We start from the raw sequence: 23,670 nt of genomic DNA on the forward strand, positions 1-23,670 counted from the left end.
CGTGTCTGTGGCACAGAATGGGGATGAGCGGCAGCGGTGTGTGCGGGTTCTGGCGGCGGGTGTCGGGCCCGGAGGAGCAGCGGCTGCTGGAGCTCCTCTCCTACGGGCTGATGGCGCTGGGCGCCGCCTCCGCCCTGCTGCTCCGCTTCATCCCCATGCCCTACGGCCGCTACTCCTCGCGGCGCTTCGGCTGGCTGCTGCCCGCCCGCCCCGCCTGGGCGCTGCAGGAGCTGCCCTCCCTCCTGGTCCCGCTTGGTCTCGCTGCCTGCGGCGGGGCGGCTGCCGCCTGGCCCAACCGCCTGCTGCTGGGCTGCTTCGTCGTGCACTACGCGCACAGGTGCGGCCCCGCGGCCGGGGCGGGGGGACGCGGGCAGCGGCGGGGCTCCTGTGCCGGGGCGCCTGGCCGGGTGCTGCCCTTCGGGCGTGCCCGAAAGCGGGGGGGTGGCTGCTGGCAGGAGAAGGGCCGTTCTGTGGCCGTTCGGGGTCAAACTTGATAGACACGCCCGACTACTGTTACCTCTCTGCAGGGATTGAGATTCTGCTGTTAATTAATTTTAATTACTTAATGTAATAATCGCTAAAGTCTTTTCTGCTTCTCTACGTTAAGGTTTTTATGTGACCTGAGCAAATAATGGTGGCGGTGCGGTGCTTGCTGCTTGGTTTTGCTGCCGCGGGGTGTGCAGTGGAGTGCTACTGTGCCTTCTGGAAATGGCATAAAAACGGAGTGTTCATTATAGCCGTATCGTCTGTACGCTAGAGCTGTCGCTCTTGTGATGGCCCCTGTTTAAGCAATGACTTGACCAGGTAGTCTTAAGGACGCAGGGTGAGGAAAGTCCAGTCTAACTTTAATATTGTGAAACAGTAGCTATTTTCCAGTGTTCGTTTCAGGAGTTGGACTTGATGATCCTTGTGGGTCCCTTCCAGCTCAGGGTATTCAATGTTTCATTAAAATACTGTCAAAGCTGAGTGCCTCATGTTACCAGGTAGTCAATGGTATTTGGGTCAGGTAAGATTTTGCTGTTCCCTTCAAGTCATTGACAATAGTTACTGGTAACGCTCCACGAGTAATTTTGCCACCGTACTAATTCAACAGAGATAGATTTGCCAGGCTCATTTTAAGCTGAGTGCATGGCTGATGCACAGTTGTTTTCCAGCGCTTACTGCGAGAGGCGGTTGCTTTTGACGGGAAGTACTCCCCCCATCCTCACGGTCGAGAGAGATGCAACGTACGGTTGGCCTGGTGGCTGACTGGCTTTGCAAACCCAGGAGTGTCCCCTTACTCCATCTTTTTCTGCTCTTATGAGTAAAGAGATTAGCTTTGGCATGGGATCTTATCTCGTCCTCGATGTCTGGGAAAAGCTAGAAACGCAAGGCAAAGGTTTGTGTAGAAGGCTGAGCTGTACCGCGGTTTCTTTTTTCCAGTTGCTTATTGCTATTGCTGGACTGAGGGACTGATCTGTAGGTGAATGTAGACTGGGAGAGACCTCTGTTACCCAATTCCATTTGTTGTAATGTAGCGGGCTTTAAATAACCATATTAATGAATTTGTGACGCTTTCTTGAAAGCAATTACAGTTTTGCTTCCTCTGGAAAGGCTCCTTTGAAGCAGTAGTCTCTGGGTAGCTGGAAAACACATGAAGAATGCTCAGGCTTCAAGAATCCTGCTCCTATGTCATTACAGATTGTAATTAAATTGATAGGCAATTGGGAGTTGCCTAGTCCTATGGGGCAGAGCACAAAAACATTCACTTGCTTTTCTTGTTTGGCGCTTGTTTGTTTACTCACGTAATCCCGCAGGAAAAGCAATCAAGATTCCTTTCCCAAATGGGATGGCAGTTGAGGATTTGTCACATTTTTAATAGGTGTCATAGGGTAGACCAAGATTGTCAAGGCAAAGCAATTAATGTTTTTCAGTGACTTTTAGGGCAAGGAGGAAACTGAGCTCAATTAGCTTAATTTCACGGGGATTGACTTTCCCCCCTGAAAGTGCTGGTGGATTTGGGGTAGGGATTGAAACCTGGCTTGTTTCAGAAAGGTTGATGATGCCACTGAGGATTTAGGAATGAAGGAGGACAAAAATAAGCTGTGCTTAACATCAGTTCCCTTTAGTGCTCTGGTCAAAGTAATTGCCTTGGATGCAAAATTGAACATTTCTGTCAGAAGGGGAGAGAGGACTGATCTTGTAATTCGGATTAGGCAGCAAAATTAATGTTTCGATGTTAAAGCAAGCATAACCATCTTTGTGAACTGGGATCAAAGTCTCTGCTGAGAATTTGAAAAGCAGGATAATATGGATTATGGATTTAACAGTTTTGGATATCAAGAGTATATCTTCTGTTTGTTAATGCAACAATTTTTCTTTCCCTGTTCACTATAGGGCACTCATATTTCCTCTTCTGATCCGGGAAGGAAAACCAACACCATTTTTCACTTTTGTGCTAGCACTTCTCTTCTGTGTTTACAATGGATACTTGCAAGGCCGAAGCTTAAGCAACTATGCAGAATACCCTCCAGGCTGGTTAAAAGATCCATGTTTCATTATAGGTGAGTTAAAACATGTTATGAGAACAATTGGCATAGTTTGTCTTCACAACTTTTTATTTCTTATTATAATTTTATAGTATCTTCAATCCCATTTTATAGCTTTTCTCATGGTTAATTGTCTTGTTTGCTGTAGCTGGAAGCCGTTTAACATTTTTTACTTTAGGACTGTGAACTGACACTTATTCCTACAGTATCAGTGCTAGACAAGCTGACTGTCATCTTTATTCTTTAACGGCAAAGTAAATATGGGTCATGTTTTTTTTTGAAGATAGGAACTTGAAGCATTAAATGGCACTAGCAGCATACAGATTTAGAACAAACAAAGCAGATTTTCCACATAACATGAAATCCCTTGTTTCTTGATGTTGTAGGTACTAAAGGTTTGTATGCAGTCAACCAGAAGTGAACAAATTCACCAAGTAACAATCCAATAAGGGTAGCTGCTGGATACCAAGACAGCACTTCTAATGCCAAAACTCCGTGGTGCTAGGATATATACACATGCATATAGTGTGGGCTTTGTGAAGGAACAAAACTGGCCCACGAGGAAGGGGGTGGAGGGGTTGATCATTCATTCCTATCAGGAAGTGAGGTTACATTTATATTTGAAGCCATGCATATGATTAAAAGGCTAAGATGTTTAGTGACAATGTACTGTCTTTGCCCTATTTTTTGTTTCCTAGGCATCTACTTTTGCCTACCGTCAAAAACATAGTATCATTTTCTAAGGGTATCTTTACAGAATGATCTTTCTGATCTGAAGATAAACCAGAATTTTTTGCCCTGTCAGTCGAAGGCAGAATACTGGGCTGTGTGGATCCTTGATCTGCCCAAGTACTGTTCTTGTTGTTATTCTGGAGCCAGGGCAAGTTAGCATTTCTCCCAGATTTCTCAAGCCTTGTATAGCAAGAGTAAGAAGTTTTTATTTTTATTGCAGTGTTATTGTAGATGACAGCAGAAGAACACCGTGCTGTCATGACTGTCTGTCATAGCTGTCATGTCATTGAAGACATTTAAATTGAAGTAGATTCTCTTGCCAAGATTAGGAGGCAGTACTGCTTGTGCTCTAAAAACGGAGAAATTGAGGTACAAGGGAATGAATTCAGTATGCGCTAGGCACTTGGATATACTTGAAATTCTCTTGGTACTTTTGAAATTCCAGTCTCCTTAAACTTGGATCCAATAAAAAACTGACTAAAAGAACTGTTGATCAAAATTGTTGAAGACTCTGATGCAATGCAGACTTTGTTTCTGGTGGACTAATTTAGTACCTGAATCAAGTGATCTCAATACAGTGCTGTAAACAAATCATGAGTCAGGAGCCATAAATCGATTCCTCCTTAATGAAAGATCTTAAAAAATTAAAGTAGTAAGACTCAGGTTTCCTTGGGGTTTTTTTGAGTTTCAAGGATTTCTGAAAGATGTAAATGTATAAATGATAATAGTTAGGCTTATCTGCCTTCAGTTATGAATACTTCTGTATATGGATTAGTTTGGTTTGGGTTTGGTTTTTTTACAAATAATACTTTTTTGGAACATATGTATGTTTTTTTCCAGTACTGCTAATCATAAGCAAAGTGTTGTTTTCATGACTATTGTAAGTCAAAATAATACTTTAAAAAGTTATCCTGAAAACTAAGAAAGTGAAGGTTCCTGGTATATGTGGCAACTATTTTAACAGTCTCTCTCACAGGCTTTTTTGAGACTGTTCTTACAGTCTTTAGATGAAGTTGGGCATGGCTATGAAACAGCCGAACCCAAGACTTCTCATTTCTTTTATTCCTGTAACTAGAATATCTTTTGGGCTTTTTTTTGTCTTGTAGTGCACATCAACATAACTGGAACATAGGGGATATTTATAATTCCTATTTGCTATTCATCCCAGTTAGGTACCTCCAAATATCTGCAATTTACGCTTGTAGCTTTGGTCAACTCAAACGCAGAAGCGCTGTATTGTACAGTGGATACTCCCTGAACAACTGGACTATTATGTTCTAGTTCTTGAAAAACATCTGTCAGTATCTTTAAGCCTCTGTTTAAAATGACTAAAAAAAATTAAGTCAAGATTAGAAAATAACAATAACAAGAAAGCATATTTGCTGAGGGATAACAAGATATCTCTTCAGTTTATATGAAGTTACATGTGGAAGAGAAATGGGAGAGTGTCTACAAGTAGCAGCCAAACAAGGTTCAATAGTTGGAAGCTGACATGAAATCTGCAGTGAAGACAGAAATTTGGAGAAGTGAGGCTGACTAACCATCATGGTGGGAGATTTCAATCAACTGATGTCTTCTCTCTGTGGAGCCTTAGTATACAGCTTGACTGTCTGTTTTCAGATGTTTAGGAGTTAATTCTGGGAAAGCAATAGCTTATATCTACACCAGTAATTGATTTGGAGCAGCAATACAGCTTTGATGTGGTTCCCTCTGGACTGTGTGTTGGTTTAGTTCAGAGCAGTGAACTCATCTGTTTTCAGAGGAAATGGAAATATTCTGCTTCAAATGCAGTACAGCACTTGATAAAACCATGAGCTTGCAAACCAATGTGGGAACAACTTCATAATCTTTCAGAGTGTACCTTACACACATGTGCCAATAAAAAACTTGTGACTTCCCAAGAGCACCCATGATAACCTAAAGTGGTGAATGCTACAAACAGGGGCATGTGCATCTGCATGTTTCACCCTTGTGTTCTTTCCTAATCTGTCTGCACTTCTAGTTGGAAACTCATTCCTTCCTTTGGTTGCTTTAGCTTCATCAAACCCTTTGCAGTATGCCATATGTGTTTTCTTACTCCTTCAAATCCCCATTCAACTACTTCCTTCTAATGTTGATGGCTAACCCTTCTGTGCATCAAAACGCTTTTATTCACAGCAGCTCTGTGAAGCAGAGCAGTACCTGTAACTCAGAAGGTGCAGGCGACAGAACATCAGCACCTAGTCTGTTGCGTGAGGCTTTTCATCTTCCAGTCAGGCAACTAAGCACACGTGCCACCTCTGCTCTACACAGAACAGACACAACGAGAGCATAGGCATTGTCCATATCTGGATATGGTCTCATGACCAAGGTATCCAAGTTAGTATCTATCTTAATATCTGGATGCTCCAAATGATTTGGTGCCTTCTTGGAAAGACTACCACACAATCTGAGATGAGGCGCTGGTTCACCTGAAGTGTCTACCAGGCACTTTTCAGCGCAGCTGTAGAAACTGTCCTCCTGCTGTTTCTATCCAGCATTTTGCACGGCACGTTCTTGAAACCTGGAGCAGGGAGGTGAGCCAGACAGCAGTTACCATACTGTCACTCTGAAATAGCCTGCAGAGCAGGAATAGGTCTTTTTGTATGAGATTCTATATGGGTGAGGGTGAAGAGGGCACTTGTGCAACAACGCGCATGTACTTTTCTGTTGCACTAGGTTGTTTGGCAATATAGACCTAGTTACTGTCCTTCTTATGCAAGTGTCCTCCTAGTATGAACTCAGCCCTTAACCTCCAGGTTTATCCTTATGAAGGAAAAAAGCCTCTTGAGTTTTATAGTCTTGTGAGCTCATCTATATTGCGTGGTGCATCCTGTGGATCTGAGTATCCATGGGAGTACGCTGTGGCTCCCTTCCTGTTTACATATCCGCCGTTGCCGTAGGTGGAAGCCAAGTCATGCAGATCATGGTACGTACCCAGCTCTTGATTTTGTAGAGTGCAGTCCCAGGGTTCAGCCATGGTGAGGATCGGAGGGTGAGGCCAGTGAAGTACAATGCCCACAGAGTATAGGTGCAGGGAACGTGGTCATGCAGTACTTCAGGGGAAAGGGCATCTTCAATTTGAAGAGGAGTGCTGTGAAAATAGCCTGCATTCATCGGCTGCTTGTCCATGACGAGAGATTTGATTGTTTCCTTCTGGCATATGGTAGTTTTCAAATAACAGGGGTAGAAAAATGCACAGAATCAAACTGATCTTCTGTAGTAACTGGGCAGTCTTAAATCAAGCTCCAGTCTTTTTGCATTATCTGAACAAGTTCTTAGTAGTTCACATACTAATTTACAAACAGATACTAATACAGAATACACAGGTAACATTCTCCAAAATGACTGTGGCATGTTGGAGAAGTCAAAGGGTCTCTCATTTCCTCTCCTGAGAAAGTATCAGTTCTAGGAAGAATAATACATTTCTGATTTTCAGTACAGATTTTTCCTCATGCTAAGACTGAAGTAAATTAGCAGAAATAATTGTTTACATTTAAGTACAATTAATCTGTGTGCTTGTTAAGAAACTTCCTTTCAAATTATAGTATGGATAGAGATAATGAGTTGCTTATTTACTTGCATGAATAACATGCCTTGTTTTCCAAGGTAGTCTCAATCTTTTCTGGCAATTAGCAAATTGATACGTAATTACTAATGCTGAGAGAAGCAAACTATTTCTGTTGCTGGATGCAGCAGGAGTTCAGTATTGTCTGTTTGGATAGACCTCTGTTTTGAAGAAAAAAAGATAAAATTGTCTGTTTTCCAAAAAGTAGAATTTAACAGTATTTGAATTATTCACCCTGTGTTTTCAAATATTGTCTTTATATGAATTGGTCTGTAAAATCATTGATCTAATCCATCTCGTGGTGGTGTAGTTACACTGAATATATAGTTGAAAGGATTATGATAAAATTTTACTACAGAAGACACTTTGCATTTGGCATCTACAGTCCCTGATTGCTTGCTAGTGGAAACTTACTGCACTCCGCTGTATGAACAGAGTGACTTTATTCAAGAAGCACCTCACTGGCATTTACTTAGCAATTTAAATAAAACTCAATAGCTTTGGAGGTGGATTCAAAGCAATGCAATATATTACCATCAGATCACAAATGTTGTCTACTCGTAGCAACAAGGAATGCTGCCTTCAAAGGAAGAGAGCATAGGTAACGTGTAGCCAGAGACTCAAAATGGAAGGGTGAAAATACTGAAATTCAGTCCTGAATTCCTTTTGATTTATCCCATGCAATGCTGGCAACAAGACGTAAGGATGTGGGATGCTACAGTAATCTCAGTTTCTATGAAAACTTATTTGGCAAGGTGGCTTAACCTTTACACTGACACAAGAGAACAGTAAATGGTGCACAATTCCTTCACAGTTTCACTATGCCTTTTATTGCAAAGAAGTCTGCTGTGGAATTGCTGTCAATATTAAAGAAAGTGGGGGGAAGACAACACCAAAATGTGTCCTTTTGACTGGAATGAGAATGGATGGTTCTTTCAGTGTTTAAAATTTTTATATATTTGATTTTCCACATGGAAGTTAGGGAAATATACACATTACACCTGTATATATGGACATGCATACTTTTATGTAAGCCTAGCAACATAATAATAAACTTTACACTTACAGTACTCTTCCTGTCTGGACACTGATTGATTACTGTGAGCTCTGCTGACTGAAGAGCTCAGTGTGGGACTGGGATTGTGCGAGATGTCACCAGACATGCATATACTGTTAGGCATGTTATTTCAAAGCAGTAATAATGTACACGTGTGATAAGACTGTAATTTATTTTCTGATTGAGCACTTCAGCTCAGTATATTAAAGATACTATTTAAATATTTCTCTTCAGGTTTTATAGGGTGGTTGATCGGCATGGCAATCAATATTCATTCTGATCATATTCTCAGAAATCTGAGAAAACCAGGTGAAACTGGTTACAAGATACCAAGAGGTGAGTAAAAATGTTACAGAAATTTATATAGCAAAAGAAACATCTCGCATGAGGAGAGGCTGAGAGAGCTGGGACTGTTCAGCATGGAGCAGAAAAGGCTCAGGGGGATCTTAGCAATGTATATATATACCTGATGGGAGGGAATGAAGGAGAGGGAGCCAGGCTGTTCTTAGCAGTGCCCAGTGACAGGAGCAGTGCCCAGTGACAGGACCAAAGGCACCGGGCACAAATTAAACCACATGAAATTCCATCTGAACATATTTTTTGCTGTGAGAGTGGTCAAATACTGGAATGGATTGCTCCAAGAGGTTGTGGAGTCTCAATCTGTTGAGATACTCAAATCCTGACTGGATGTGGTGCTGGGCAGCCTGCTCTAGCTGACTCTGCTTGAGCTGGGAGCAGTTGGACTAAATGATCTCAAGAGGTCCCTTCCAACCTAAAATGATTCTGTGTAAAGAAGATCTTCTAAAGCTTGGTGTATTTTAAGGGGAATAGTAACTTATGATAGAGGGAACTGGAAGTAGTGGTCAACCTTAAAAAGTGATCTTATCGTGTGGGAAGTATTTTATTTTATTTCCCCCTTAAGCCAAGTATTCTAAAGGATCTATTTCACGATATCATGTGGCTTGTGTGAGTCTTTGAATTTCTTGACCAACTTTGACTGTAGTTTTAAAAAGTAGTAAAAATGTAACATAGCATTCCACGACTTTTATGAGAAGCACAGATGGATGGAGAAAGAAGACTTAAATTGTCATCCCAGTGGGGGGGGCAGGCAGAAAGTACTCAGCTACTTACGTGACTGTGTGGCTGGCCCATCTTCTGTTGTCCCATGTATGAAGACGGAGCGTTCTTGGGTGATCGGAGAACAACCACTGCAGTAAGGGAGGCGCAGGGAAGAGAGGACAGAAATCCAGAGGAAGTTAGAAACTGCTAGAATTCTGCTTCTTTTTTGTCACAAAAGCAAAGCAATTAAACCAAGGTCAAAACATGGCCTTTATTACACTTGGCAAATATGTGTTTGTTTGGTCCCGCTGGTAAAGCACATACTGAAATGTTACCAACTTGTACACTAACCTTGGAATTAAGGTGCAAATTCTTCCTTTATAAAATTCCCAGCAGGTGAGTACTGACTGTTTATGCATAATTGGCTATAAAATACATGTAATGCAGACTGCTAATTACTTATTTCACTGAGTGTCAGGGCTGAAGTAGTAGACCTTATGGGGGACAGGAACAAAAGGGCAACACATTTTAAGCTAGAGAATAAATTTAGAACTTTAATTCATAATAATAATATTGTTCATAATTAACTTAATTTCTGAAGTACTTCAGATTAAAGAAGTTAAACATTGTATGCTAACTAACCCTAGCAGTACTTTCTGAGACTCTTAAAGGGGAGCATATTTTCTATTTTTACATATTTAAAAAAGGTTTAGTTTATCAAAGAGCCAGCTTGATATCATTGTTAATTAATTATCTACAAAGACATGAAATTGCTTCTGATACTGGTAAATCTGCTTTTCTTCCGGGATTTAAAGAGGTAAAATGGAGCTGGAGAAGGTCTGTCTTAGAATGAGGTTTGAAGTGATCCTTCATAGTACAGCTTGAACTGAAAAACACTGCTTCCACTGCCTTTAAAATCATATAGATAGAAACATTGGTGATATAGTTCTTATTGGACTTACAGTAAAAAAGAGCATTGGACATCTTGATTAAGGTGCCTTTAAAATAACTTCTGTCCTGGTTTTAGGAGGATTGTTTGAGTATGTCAGTGGAGCCAACTTCTTTGGAGAGATCCTGGAATGGTTTGGGTTTGCCCTTGCGTGCTGCACCATTGAAAGCCTTGCATTTGCGTTGTGTACGCTTTTCATCTTGGGTTCAAGGGCAAAGCAACACCACCAGTAAGTGTTTGTGTCCTATAATTTCTGTTGTCTCTATGCCACACTTCATTTCCATTTTACAAATTATGCCTCATCCCATAGGGATGTTGCAGAGCAAGTCTTGTGAAAGACTTGCTACTGCAGATAGAGAATATTCTTTGAGTATATGAGAATTTCAAAGGGATAGTACTAAGCCTAAGCAGCATAAGCACACACAATGTACAATGAGACGGTCAGAATAATGGCTTTTAAATGGTCATAGTTCATCCTGGACCTGTAAAGATTATAGACACATTGGGGAAAATTCTTTACTTAATCATATATTATACTTCCCCTTGCAGCTCAAACTTGTTTCTATAATATTACAATTTTGAAAATCACTCTAATGGCTTCTGTTACAGGCATCCTTTACAGTCAAGTCTATCACATTGTCTATAATCAAGTGTATAGACAATATGAAAACAGTTCTGGTAGATGATATTTAATAAAGTCTCAGCTCTGTAATTAAACAGTCTGACAGCTAATGTACTGTATTCGTAATGTGGCTTTCCTGCTAACAGAAGGATCATGGTTTGAGAAGACTTCTTTCTTGAAAGAATTCTCTTTAAGGAATAGCATATTTAAAAGAATTTGAACACCTTAATCTTATTTTTGGTTATTTTCAGCTTCCTGCTTTGGTTCTTATGCTGAAACTTAGTGGTATAAGAGGAAATAAATCTGAATTTATGGAGGAAATAGGCTGAAAAAAATGCCATTGCTAACAGTGTCAGGGCAGCCATGGCTATGTCTAGTGGAGTCTTGAAAACCTCCAGAAATGGAGTTTTTCCTGCTCCTTGTTTGTGGGTGTTCCAGTTCTGTATTACACTCCCAGTGAACAGGTGTTTCCTACTATCCAACCTGAACCTCCCAAGCCTGTTGCCTGTGACCATCTTTCCTTTTTTTACTACCTTCTGTTACTGAGCAGAGTCATTGAATAGCTTAGATGGGGAGGAGCATCTGAAGGATGTCCAATCCAGTCATTTGATGTGACCTGCTCCAGCCAGGGCTAACCACAAGGCTATACCAGATTGCCCAGGGCTTCATCCAGTTGAGTTCTGAGTGTCTCCAAGGGTGGAGGTTTCACCACGTTGCTGGCTAAGCACCGGAACAGGATTTTTCTCATTCTCGTGGGGAAGAGGGTTTTTCCCTAATGCCCAGTTGGAATTTTTGATGTTGCAACTTTTATCCCCTGCCACTTGTCCACTTGCTATGTGCCTCCAAAGAGGGTATGGCTTTGTCAAGGAGAGTATGGCTTTGTCTTCTCTCTAGTATCGCTGTAGGTAGTGGAAGACTGCAATTAGATCTGCCTTCTAACTTCTTTTCCAAGCTGAACAAGCCTAGTACCCTCAACCTTTCTTATTACATCATGTGTTCCAGCTATGCAGTTGTCTTAATGACCATCTGCTGGATTCTTCTCTGTTGCACCGGACGCTGAAAACTGGAGGCAGTAATGCAGATGCAGGCTCTCAACTGCTGAGCAGTGGAGAATAAGCACTTCTCTTGACTTGGAGGCTCTATACTTGTTAAAGCAGGCCAGTACGCAGTTAGCCTTCATCGTTGCAGGGATCCATTACTGACTCATGTTCAACTTGTCCACCAGGATGTTCATGTCCTTTTGTGCAGAGCTGCTATCTAGCCAGTCTGTCTCTGGCCTGCACTTCTGCATGGGGCCACTGCATTCCAGCTGCAAGAGTCTGCATTTCATTCATAGTTTTGCTCCTTAACGGGAGTGTTAACTCCCCTTCCAGTACCTATAGGCAGCAATAACAGGGCCCCATAGTCTTTTCCCCACCAGACTCAGAAATGCCAGGTTCCTCAGCCTCTCCTTGTATGTTCTTCAGGCTCAAATTCCATGTTTCTGTCTATCTTAAGCTTTTTGACAGAACTCTTTCAGAGCTCTTGACTTACAGAGCTTATGAAATGCTGAAGGTTGTTGAAGAGTAATTTGCACTAAAAGAAAATGCATTAAAATGGAAGAGGGGTACAGAAAAAAAACCCCTAAAAGTAGAAATTCCATGCAAGTGAAGAAATATTTTGGTGTAGTCTGTAAGTTTGATAAACTTAGAATAAATGACTGAAAAGGATAAATAGTGTAATGCTGGTATCCCATAGCTTCAGGTAATCATGCATTGCATGTTTTGTTCTTTGCTTATTCCAGCTTTGATCTTGCAACTAGCTGTTAATATGAATACCTGCATCTTTGGGGACCCCAGATGAAGTTAATTCCTTTCTGCTTCTCTAAAATAAAAAAGAAGAATAAATATTTGAAAATGGGAGTAAATATATTTGTTATATATGATGATCAGACAAATAATATTTGGTAGCACTATGCATTTATTCTTTTAAAATTGACTGTATTTGAAAATAGTGATGGTCTTTGAGGGGGTTTAGCAGTAAGTCTAGTGTAATGTTTGTCACATTCAGTTTGATTATCCACATCCTGATGGGAACTGAAGATGTTTCTATGCAGAACAGGACTGTCTGTCATTCCAGTCTGTGGAGCATCACTTGCTTCCACATGAAGTCATTATATAATTTGACATGTTATCCCCTTGAATGTTGGGGGTTTTTTTCCCCTCTACTTCTAAAATACAAATATTCAGGATGCCTAACTGTACATTTTACAACAACAGGCTATTCTTTCCCTGGCTGCTCTGGGGAAACCTCTGCTAGTTTGCTGTCAGCAATGGGAAATCAGTAACTTTGTTTTGTTGTAGTTGGTGATTAGCTGTCATTAGGATGAGTGTGGTAAATGACAGTTTTCTATACAGAGTAGGCTCTAAAGGCATTTTTCTGGTTAGTAGCCAGAAAATATATGAATTGAATTGACCACAATGTACAATTACTCAATTTCTTTGACACTATTTTGAAGACTTAGTACTCATCAGGCTTCTGTCTTTGTTTTTCAGATGGTACCTTGAGAAATTTGAAGACTACCCGAAGTGCAGAAAAATTGTGATCCCGTTTGTGTACTGAGCTGTGCTTTTAATGCTGTTTTTGAAGTGGCTGCTTTTTGTAACAGCTAACACTTTGCAAGCATTGGCTGGTTAACCACAAACTCTGATCATCACTGTGACAAAGCCTTTGCATCAGTGCTGCTATTAGTTACTGCTTTTCCTCATAATGAAAACCCAGGATCTGATGGGCATGGTGAATAGGAACAGAAAAGCTTTTCCAACAGTGGAGCACTATCATAAGTACCTTAGGCAATACGTCTGCATTCACATCGTGGAAAGTGCTGTACAGGACTTCTGATGCCTCCTTTTCTGCCTACACAGGCTTCTGCTGTTCCTACCCGACCTAGCTGCACTGTCCTGAGGACTGTGCCGTGAGTCCAGGCACCCTCACTGCAGCCTGAATGGTGTGTTCTGCCTGTTATTTACCTGCATACACAAATGGGGTTGATTTTTTTTTGTTGAGTTTTTTTTCCTTGCCTTCCTAATCCTTTCTTCCCCACACCTGCCTTCCCAGGAGTTGATGATGCAGACCGAGGGCATTAGATGAATATAGTTGCTGTTAGGTGAGAGGCAGTGCTCTTCCTCCTCTTGGAATTCTTACACAGATAGGGACACTGTATAGATAATACTTAATGCCATTTACAAAAACAATGGTAGTGTTACTTTTCCCAAATAATAGATTAAGATTGTCATCTGTCTGTCAAATTTGATAGGTATCTGAATATTCAGTATGTGTTTTCTCACTCAGCATTATTTTTGGAAGGCGTTCTTTATTTAGGATACTTAGGCCAGTCTAGAACTGTTAACTGTGTAATGTTTTCTAACTTACTCTATAAAAAAACCTTAAGATTTTTACAAAATTCTCTTACTATGCTGTTTAAAAAATAATGAAGTGTCTTCCTTCTCCTATCAATAATGATCTAGATGATGTTATATTCCAAAAATCTGGAATCTTTTAGTGCACACTCCTATATTTTTCTTCTGAAAGGTTTCAAAAACATGATGAGATCCCAAGCACACAGACTTTTGAGTTTTAGGCACTTCTGTGTCCTTTGCATGCTTGTGGTATTAAAGAATTTTTTTTTAATTGCTGAAGAAAATCTGAAAAATTCTACAGCAAACTTAAACAAAACACAAAAAACCCATAGACAAAAAACCCTCAAAAAACCCAATACCAAAACCATCTACCAAATAATAAACAAAAAAACCCAAACAAACAAAATCCCAAAACTCTGCTGCTAATATACTTTGGAAATCTAGGGAAATCAAACTTTTGTCAAGTGTCTTTTATCTGTTTACACTGTGTATGTTGGGTTATGTTCTTCAAAGCAAGTTGTAATATCATTTTGCCAGATGCTGAGTTTTCCAGTATGGTGTTGCAGTAAGCTTTGTCTAAAGTTCAAAATTGTGTCTTTGCTGGTAAGTTACACTGTTCTAGTAATCCAAGCAACATATCTGATGAACTTTATATTTAAAATTGTATACAGTAGTTTAAAAAAAGTACATTCAGGAAATGGGCAGTGAAAAAGGGCTTTGTGACCCTGTTGCTTCTGCTCAACAGTTGTTTCTTCCTCTTCTCCACGTTTATACAGTACTTACTGTACTGAAGTCTTGGCTATCCTTAATAATTCATTCAGTTGTGTAAATAAGTGTGGAAAAAATTTCTGTTGTTATGGACTGAAGTAGTCAAAGGAAGGAGGGGAGAGAAATTGCTAGTCCTGCAGTGATGATAACTTACCTACAGCTAAGCCCTTGAACTGCCAGTCACTCCTGATAATGTTAAGATGACCGATCCTGCTCTCAGCCAATATCCAAAAACTCCAGCTTTGGGAGAACATAGGAATACCCATTCCTTTGTTGCCAGTGTCATTACTTGATTCTCAAATGGTTTAATAATTTCTTTAGTGTTTACATCTTTCCTTAGTGTTTTACAGGAAGTTTGAGGCTTCCCCTGTCGTTTTTGTTATCATACTCTAATTAGACATATCATCCTAGCTGTCTGATGAACACTCAGTCATGAAGTTCCCTGGGGAGAGGATAGTGGGGAGGATGATTTGCCCCTCAATGCTAAAGTGGAGTTAGAGAGCAATAAAAGTTCAATAGGATCACTTCAAGCATATTCTGAAGAGAATTTTAGAAACCTATTGCATCCCTGGGGCAGTCCTTAAAATCTTGGATTCTAAATCATCCAGCTATCAAAAACTGTTTTAGGAGAAAAAATACTTTACAGGATTCAAAGAGCACTATCTACTCTAGGTGTCTAAATGCTTGCATAGGTTATGCTGAATTAATATCTTTATATCTTTAGGGATGTTTGTTAAAGAAATCATTAATGGGACAACCAACCAGAAAAAAGATCTGGCTGCAGCACTTTAGTCTCTAATCCACCACTTCTTTTTTTTTGCCTTTTATGAAAAGGCAAAGATTCTTTTAATAGTAAACAGTGAAAGAAACTGCTTGGGGTTCAGTATGTTTCCTTGTATTCAAAAGCTGTAGCTCTCTGTAGTCAGCAGTCTGTAATTGTTTAGAGAAAATTTGTACTAATGCCTTGGTTTTTGCTCCGGTGCTGTGCTACTAAATATTGGTCTTGATTAAAAGTTCAGCTGTTTTGCTCACATAATGTTAATTTATGGTTTACCTATAGCAGGACGGGGATTTGAAATGTGATAAGACAGCTTATCTGTGTTCTTTTTTGTATTGTGGAACACAAAAAACTAAGTTCTATGGGGTGTGAATGTCAGTGTGTTTATAAATTCTAGTTAATTGGATTACCAAAAAAAAAAAAAACAGAAGAAGACTTTGTTCTTTGTGTTTATATTTTATATTCTCATTATACTGCTGGAACCTTCCGTAAGTACAGAATTTATTTAAGGCAGTTCATTAGAGAACAAGTCTTACGAGGAGCAGCTGAGGGAACTGGAGTTGTTTAGTCTGGAGAAGAGGAGGCTGAGGGGAGATCTTGTTGCTCCCTACAACTACCTGAAAGGGGGTTGTGGTGAGGTGGATGTTGGTCTCTTCTCCCAAGTAACTAGTGATAGAATGAGAGGAAATGGCCTCAAGTTGCACCAGGGGAGGTTTAGACTGGATATTAGGAAAAATTTCTTTGTGGAGAGAATGGTCAAGCATTGGAACAGGCTGCCCAGGGAGGTGGTGGAGTCACCATCACTGGAGGTATTTAAAAGACATGTAGGTGTGGTGCTTAGGGACATGGTTTAGTGGTGGACTTGGCAGTGTTAGGTTAATGGTTGGACTCAATGACCTTAAAGGTCTTTTTCCAACCTAATGATTCTGATTCTTGCATTTCAAGACCAAGGTGCATTCGTGAAAAGCTTACTATCAACTCAGTCAAATGCTAAAACTGCCTTTTGTTTAAACAATATCTCATGTCATCCTTCACTTGTGCTCCCTTCCTGTTTCAGCAGCTTTGACAGAATTTTTCTGTTAGAAAATATCTGACACTGAAAAAATTTTCTTAAATACTTAGTGTGGAAATGAACTCTGTTCTGCCCATTCCAGAAGGAGAAAACATGTATGTTTGTGATTGGGTGTAGTATCTGTAGCAATTTTTAACTGAGACACTTCTATTCAGACTGCCTACATCTTTCCCCAAAATCCCCCACTAATAAAACATGGTATGCGGTGTCTTGCTTGAACATTTTTTTTTTTCTGTTAGTAATCCTTGCTATAACTTGTAGTGGTTGACCAAGGCTTTTGTGACCTTATTATCCCAAATGAGGTTTTGAGGACTGTAATAGTAAGGTTGTATTAGAATAACCTACATGCATATATGAACTTGACAAGATGCACTTAAAGAATTAAAAGTCATAAGATAAATTTGTCTAGTGATACATTCTTCATTATGTAAAACAAAATATATAGCTGAGATGTTCTACACTTGCGGTTAGAGCAAAGGTGAACAGAAGCCGAGGCTACTCGTTTGGGTTCCTCTTCTGCTGTGAGGTCATGGTGAACTTTTAATTTGGAACAACTGTAGCACCTGCTATTTCAACTATTTTAATTGTTGTTCAGCAGCATATTGTCTTTTTGAGGAATGGCTTGCTATATAAACTTGTATTCTTTCAGCGGGCAAGAAATCCTGAGTGCCTACCACAGAGTTTTTACAGTCTGTTTGGGGAGAAACACCTCTAACAAACACTTGTTTGTTAATTTAAATAAATGAATAATTTTAGTATGAGAACGTCCCAGCCTGTTCTATGCTACCAAGTTTTGCCAGTAACAGTTGCATGTGTCAGGGCAGCCTTTCACACATACCTCAGTCAGTTTTGTGAGGAAAACTGACCTCTGGGTAATATTGCACCACTTCTTGCAGTGATGCAATGTATCTATTGGCATGTGTATGCCCACACAAAAACATGTGAGCAAGAAATTGGAAATTCCTGTTGCAAGACAACTGAAGGGATAAGCCTAAAACAAGGTTTGTGTCTGAGAAAGTTGCACAACTGCGCCTTGCAGTTGTGCTTCTTAAAAAACAAACAAAAAAAATGTGCCTTGTAGAGCCCTTGCTTTATTTACCATGTTTGCTTTGAAAGCAAAATCGATACATTATGTTTTGTTGTGTACGAGTGGTCAGTGGAAGCAATAGGTTATTTGTTCAGAGATGAAAGAGTACCTACATAACTGGTACAGCACTTGGTGTAATGCCTCTCCAGACATGATTCATTACCAGTGCAATAGCAAGGGCCTTGCAATGATGTTGTTTGTACCTACTCCCTAATATTTGCAGCCTCTGTTTTTGGAAATGCCTCTCTACCCCTCCAGTTTCTGAGAGGACACGGGTGGCTGGATCCAAAGAGGGAGCACTAGTGAAGACGCATGTTCCCACTGCTCTGGGAGGGAGCACTCCATTTCTCTTGGGCTATTGAAAATGAAAACCAGTACAAACTTCGATATAAACTCCTACCAGAAAAGAAAGAGCTGTGTGATCATATCCGTGAGCTGTGGTTCACATGTTCAGCAGCACTGTCAAGACTAAATAAAGGCCTGTCCAATGTGAGGCAGCAGAAACTACCCCAGGGACCTGCTGCGATTGTGTCTTGCTGGCTGCTGCACGGGGTTGGGATGCAACCTTATTAATCTCTATCGGTGTATTGGTGGACAGTCTGAGAAGCTTCCAGCCATGTCCCCCTGCCCCAAGTGTTGTGTTTGCTACAGGAGACCAAGAACCAGATGCTATGCAGAGCCAGGATTTTGCTAATACGCAAGCGGCCTCGGGAAGAAGCCCTGTGAGAAAGCAGCCCAGTGCACTAATGTAGAGTTGCAGGATTTTAATGTTTTGGAAGGGCAAATATGTTTCCTCTTCCATTCTTTACCTGCCTCTGTGAAAAACAGTGGCTGTATTGAAAGAGGAGATCTGACCTGAAAGTCCCAATAGTATTTTGAAAGCGTTCAAGCAGAGTCATTAATATATATTAACATCAGTAACCGATGATAAAAAGTCTTTGGGATGCTTTGAATAATCCTTGCAAATTTTACTAGGCATCAGAATGGAGACTACTAGATTAAGTGTAATATTTAGCATAAAACAATGCAGTATATGATCATTACAGATAGAATAAAGTAATACTAGGAAAAGTAATTTAGAAAATACAAATAGCTATGCAGATAGCATACAGTGGCTTAGTGTTATGAATAGAAAGCTAAATGAGCAAGAAATATCAGCTCTGAGATAAAAATGAACTGGGATATTTTCACGAGCAAAAAGAGAACTAGTTTGATGAACAGGATATAATTTTTATTAATTTTATTTTGAGATAAGGTAATACATTTGATTACTGGGACTGTGATAATTTCATATTAGTCATTAAAATAGTAAAGGAAAAATCTGGCGCTATGCATTGAACCAGTGGATCCCATCTGAAGACCCTCAAAACCCTCCTTTAAACACGATCCCTAGGTGCAGATAAATTAGGTAAGGTTTTTCTGCCTTAGTAGTTTAATCCCCACTAATTGTTCCCTAAGAAGTATTCCTGTAGCATTATTCCTAGACATCATTTTTAGATCCATGGCTTAGAATGGTAAGGAGGAGGATGTCGGGGAGCACGTGGCAACAGCCCTTCTTATCCGAGGCATGCTTGCTGAATTGAGCACAACTTTCTCATTGCTTTCTAGCATGTTCTCAGCAATGTCTCAACAACATCTACACTTTAATCTCTCAGAGCTGTTTCTGAGAAGGGATGCCATGTGGCCCACTGAGGAGGAAGACCGCTAACACAGCTCTGAAGAGGTCCATTTATGTTGTTGGACTGATCAGGATGGAAGCACCTGGGACTCAGCACACCTTCTCATCCCCCAAATCTCACCAGACAAAAATAGTAACATGCTGTGAAACTGAAATTTATCTCTTTAACTAGGCAAGTCCACTGAGGCAGATTTGTAGGTGTATTATTTTGGTTTTCACTCACTCATTTTATAAGATCACTTTTTTTTTTTGTTTAGGTTGTTTTCTTTTTTTAAATGAGCAACTCACTTTATAGAAAAATTAGATATAAAAAAGGTACAATTCAAAATTGCCATACCCATGATATGTGATTCTCTCAGTTCTCAACTTGTTAATTCCTTTGCTCACTGAGGTCTGGTGTCCTCATTAGATGCCACGCGGCTATTGCTGTGGAAGAGTTTTGTCCTCTGATTTCCCCTTCCTTTGAAAATTAGTCCTTGCAACTCCCTGCTCTGTGCAACTTGTCCTTTAAAATCCTAGTTTGAAGTATTTGTTTTTTCCTTTACCCTCTTCAGTCTCTTTGCTATTATGCTGTAATTTCCTCTAATATGTAAGCTTTTTATAAAACACATCACTCCTGTTGCTATCAAATTTTCTAATGAATCGTTATTTGCTCCTGATTAGGCAAATGTTTATGCAAGTTTGTAGTGGGTTGACCTTGTCTGGATGCCAGGTGCCCACCAAGCTGGTCTCTCACTCTCCTCCTCAGCTGGGCAGGGGGAGAAAAAATACGATGAGGGACTCCCTTATTCCCAGGCTCAGCTTCACTCCCGATTTCTCTCCCTCCTCCCCCCGAGCGGCGCAGGGGGACGGGGAATAGGGGTTGTGGTCAGTTCATCACACGCTGTCTCTGCCGCTCCTTCCTCCTCAGGGGAGGCTCCTCACGCTCTGCCCTGCTCCAGCCTGGGGTCCCTCCCACGCGAGACAGTCCTCCATGAACTTCTCCAACATGGGTCCTTCCCAGAGGCTGCAGTTCTTCACGAGCTGCTCCAGCCTGGGTCCCCCCACGGGTGTCGTCCTCCAGGAACAGGCTGCTCCAGCCTGGGTCCCCCGCGGGGTCACAAGTCCTGCCCGCACCCCTGCTCCAGCCGGGGCTCCTCTCCCCACGGGGCCACAGGCCCTGCCAGGAGCCGGCTCCAGCGCGGGCTGCCCACGGGGTCACGGCCTCCTTCGGGCATCCCCCTGCTGCGGCGTGGGGCCCTCCCCGGGTGCGGGTGGGGATCTGCTCCCGCGTGGAGCTCCATGGCTGCCGGGGCACAGCCGGCCTCACCAGGCTCTTCCCCAGGGGCTGCCGGGGACCCTCTGCTCCGGCGCCTGGAGCCCCTCCTGCCCCTCCTGCTGCCCTGGCCGGGGGGGCTGCAGGGCTGCTGCTCCCACACCTTCTCACTCCTCTCTCCGGCTGCAGTTGCTGTTGCCGGGTGTTTCCCCTCCTTAACCCCGTCACCCCAGAGGCGCTGCCACCGTCGCTGATGGGCTCGGCCTTGGCCAGCGGTGGGTCCCTCTTGGAGCCGCTGGCACTGGCTCTGTCGGGCACAGGGGAAGCTTCTGGCAGCTCCTCACAGAAGCCACCCCGGCAGCCCCTCGCTACCAAAACCTTGCCATGCAGACCCAATACCAAGTTTTATTTTATAAAATTGCTAAATAAAACAATTACATGACGTTTGTAGGCAAAAGTCTTTTGTCAGTTGCTTTAAGCGGTTTTCTTAAAGTGAAACTGTCATGCAATGCTTTGGAAGGCAGACATTTCAAACCTCAGTGGATAATATGCTGTAATTACTACTTTTTTTTTAAAAAAGGGTTACTAGCAGAAGTCCATAAAAGTGAAGTAATCGTACTTTGTTTTCTAATTCTTCATACTAGATGAATTGCCTTCGCAACAGCTTTTAATTTCAATTCAAAGTAGACAAAACAGGCAACTCCTTTGCAAGTGTAATCCCACCTGCTACTGGTACTGTGGCTAAAACTCAGAGATTTTCTTGAATACTCCCATTTCTGACACAGATCAAAAAAGATAAATTACAAGTAACACTGCAGGTAACAAACCGCGCCTTATTTTTCATCAAGTAATAATGTCATCTTCTAGCACTTGGCTTCTGCTTTAACACTAGGCTAACTAGAAACATGACCTGGTTATCTAACTTACTTTGCTACATGTGAAATACAGTCAAACACTGTTCTCGGTTGTCTTACTGTGGCACTGCACAAACGTGGGCTTACTTGGTACCTATTGCATCACAGCTTCCAGTCCCCAGTAAGCACTGCTTAGCGCAGAAATCGCTAGGAAAGAGCCTCTTTCTCCTCCAGCCCCCAGTACGGTAGCCCTTAGTAGCGTGCACCAGCCTCTACAAACTTACTGGTAACTGGACCAGTTCCTTGCCAGCACCTAGGGCACAGCCTCTCACCTGGTATCATGGCGCTTGGCCAAGCAGGCCAGGAAAGATGGAAACCCACATACATAGAGAATTTTAAAATCCAGCCTTTCAGAGGCTTACAGTTTTTGTTTGGGTTTGGAAGGGTTTTGGTTGTTATTTTGGTTTTGGGTTTTGTGGTTTGTTTGGGGAGGGGTGGGCAGGGGGAATCAGCTGTCCTACCTAGAGGGGACTTCATTTTTTGCTGTACTGTGCACGGGACAGAGGTGCTGGGAGCAGAACGTGTGTTTGGTGTTAGAGACACCTGGGCAAACAGGCTTGAAGGCCCAGAAATAGGTAGGAAACTGGGGATCTTTCCAAATGTTGCATGGTATGCACACAACTAGAGCTCTCTAAAAGTGCTTAGTTTTGAGGCAACAGGGTTTGATGGGGATTGCTGATCAGAGATTGCTTTTCAGTGTTGAAGACTTAGCAGAGTAGGGGAAGACCGAGTTTTCCTGGTCAGGAGTTGGAGAGAGAGAACTGTGTCTTCTGCATCAGGTGAAAATAACAACAGCATATCAGATGAAGGAAAGAACAAGAAGCTAACAAGAATAAAGCATGTGCAACCTTATTTTACCCAATAGTTGGGAATTCTAGCAACTACCCTGAGGGCTAAGTTTCATACATGCTGCTGTAGCTGTTGTAACATAAATGTTACAAATATAAGGGATTCGTTTTTTTCCTAAATGTCCACAGATATATGATGAAGTATAAGAGACTTGTAACTTCTAGGTGTTAGGGGTTGCCAAATCCAGCAGCCTGAGAGAGGCAAGGCAGTTCTATGCCCCCAGGTCTAACCAGTAGCAAGGCTGAGCACGTATTCCCAGTAGGCAGGCAGAGAAACGCCCATTTACAACACATACATACATATATACATGACTGGCCACATAGATCAGCAGAGACAGACACACTCGGCACACACACAAACACAAACAGCGCCAACAGCATGCACGCACACACGGACATGGAGGCACAGTATGGATCCACCATTAACTGTGCTTAGACAAGGAGGGCATCCAGCAAGCGGCCCCGGATCCTCTCTCCACAGCTGACAGCAACTGGGCATGGAAAACTCAGAGGCCCACAGCTCCACCCCAGCTGCTGGTATATTTAGTTTATTCTCTGCTCAGATTTCCTCTAAACACCTTCAATTTAAAAAAAAACCAAACTATTCCATGTTTTATTCATGTAACATTGTTTTGTGCATAGTGAATTTATGGACACTCTCATGAACTGAGCACAAGAGGAGTTACTGGATACCAGAATACCTGAAAATTGTTTGTTGTTCTTGGTCATCTCTAATGCTCCTTCTGTTTCATGACTAGCAAGATCTAGGTTTTATAACATGTTTTTTTCCCTGAGTCAATTTCCTTTTAGCAAAATACATTTCCTTTAGCAATCTGAAATGGTGGGATTAATACAAAATCTGCTCTACAACCATTTGCATAAACAGAATTACTATCTGATGTTCACAGAAGGACTTTAACTTCGATGTAACTCATATGTAAAAATTAGTACGATGCAGGCTGGCCCATATATGTGCAGGCTGAGCAGAGGGGCTTTCCAAACATCTATAGAAAGGAAAGCAAGTGGGACTGAGGCCAGCTAGGAAAAGCAAGCCTCTATAAGTCACTCACATGACTTTGTATTAGTATGTCATTACTATTCTCATTAGTATGACAGTATTAGTCCTATCTGGAAAATAACTATGGAGAAAAGATTGATTACTGAAGCAAAGTTTTACTTTGTTCTTTTTTACTTCGTTGTATTTTAAAAAAAAATAATATAAAGTCTCTTTAACATAGAATTGTTTGTGTTTGTGCCAGTGAATTTCAGGCAAAGCACTGTTGATGGGAGAAGCAGAAAGGCAAATGCTGGTACTGACCAGAAGCAGAGTTTGGTCCTA

General features: G+C 41.4%; 1 protein-coding gene across 1 annotated transcript; it reads left to right on the forward strand.

Annotated features, from left to right (window-relative positions):
* Positions 1-17: 17 nt before the first annotated feature.
* On the forward strand, positions 18-13,134 carry SRD5A1 (steroid 5 alpha-reductase 1; the record flags this gene model as incomplete). The annotated part of the gene is made up of 5 exons (XM_082015505.1): positions 18-337; positions 2,377-2,543; positions 8,138-8,239; positions 9,990-10,140; positions 13,068-13,134. The coding sequence occupies 5 exons, from the start codon at positions 18-20 to the stop codon at positions 13,132-13,134; spliced, it is 807 nt and encodes a 268-aa protein (XP_081871631.1).
* Positions 13,135-23,670: the final 10,536 nt, after the last annotated feature.

This window comes from Phaethon aethereus, assembly GCF_964289735.1.
Source record: "Phaethon aethereus genome assembly, chromosome: 2".
Taxonomy (NCBI): Eukaryota; Metazoa; Chordata; class Aves; order Phaethontiformes; family Phaethontidae; genus Phaethon; species Phaethon aethereus.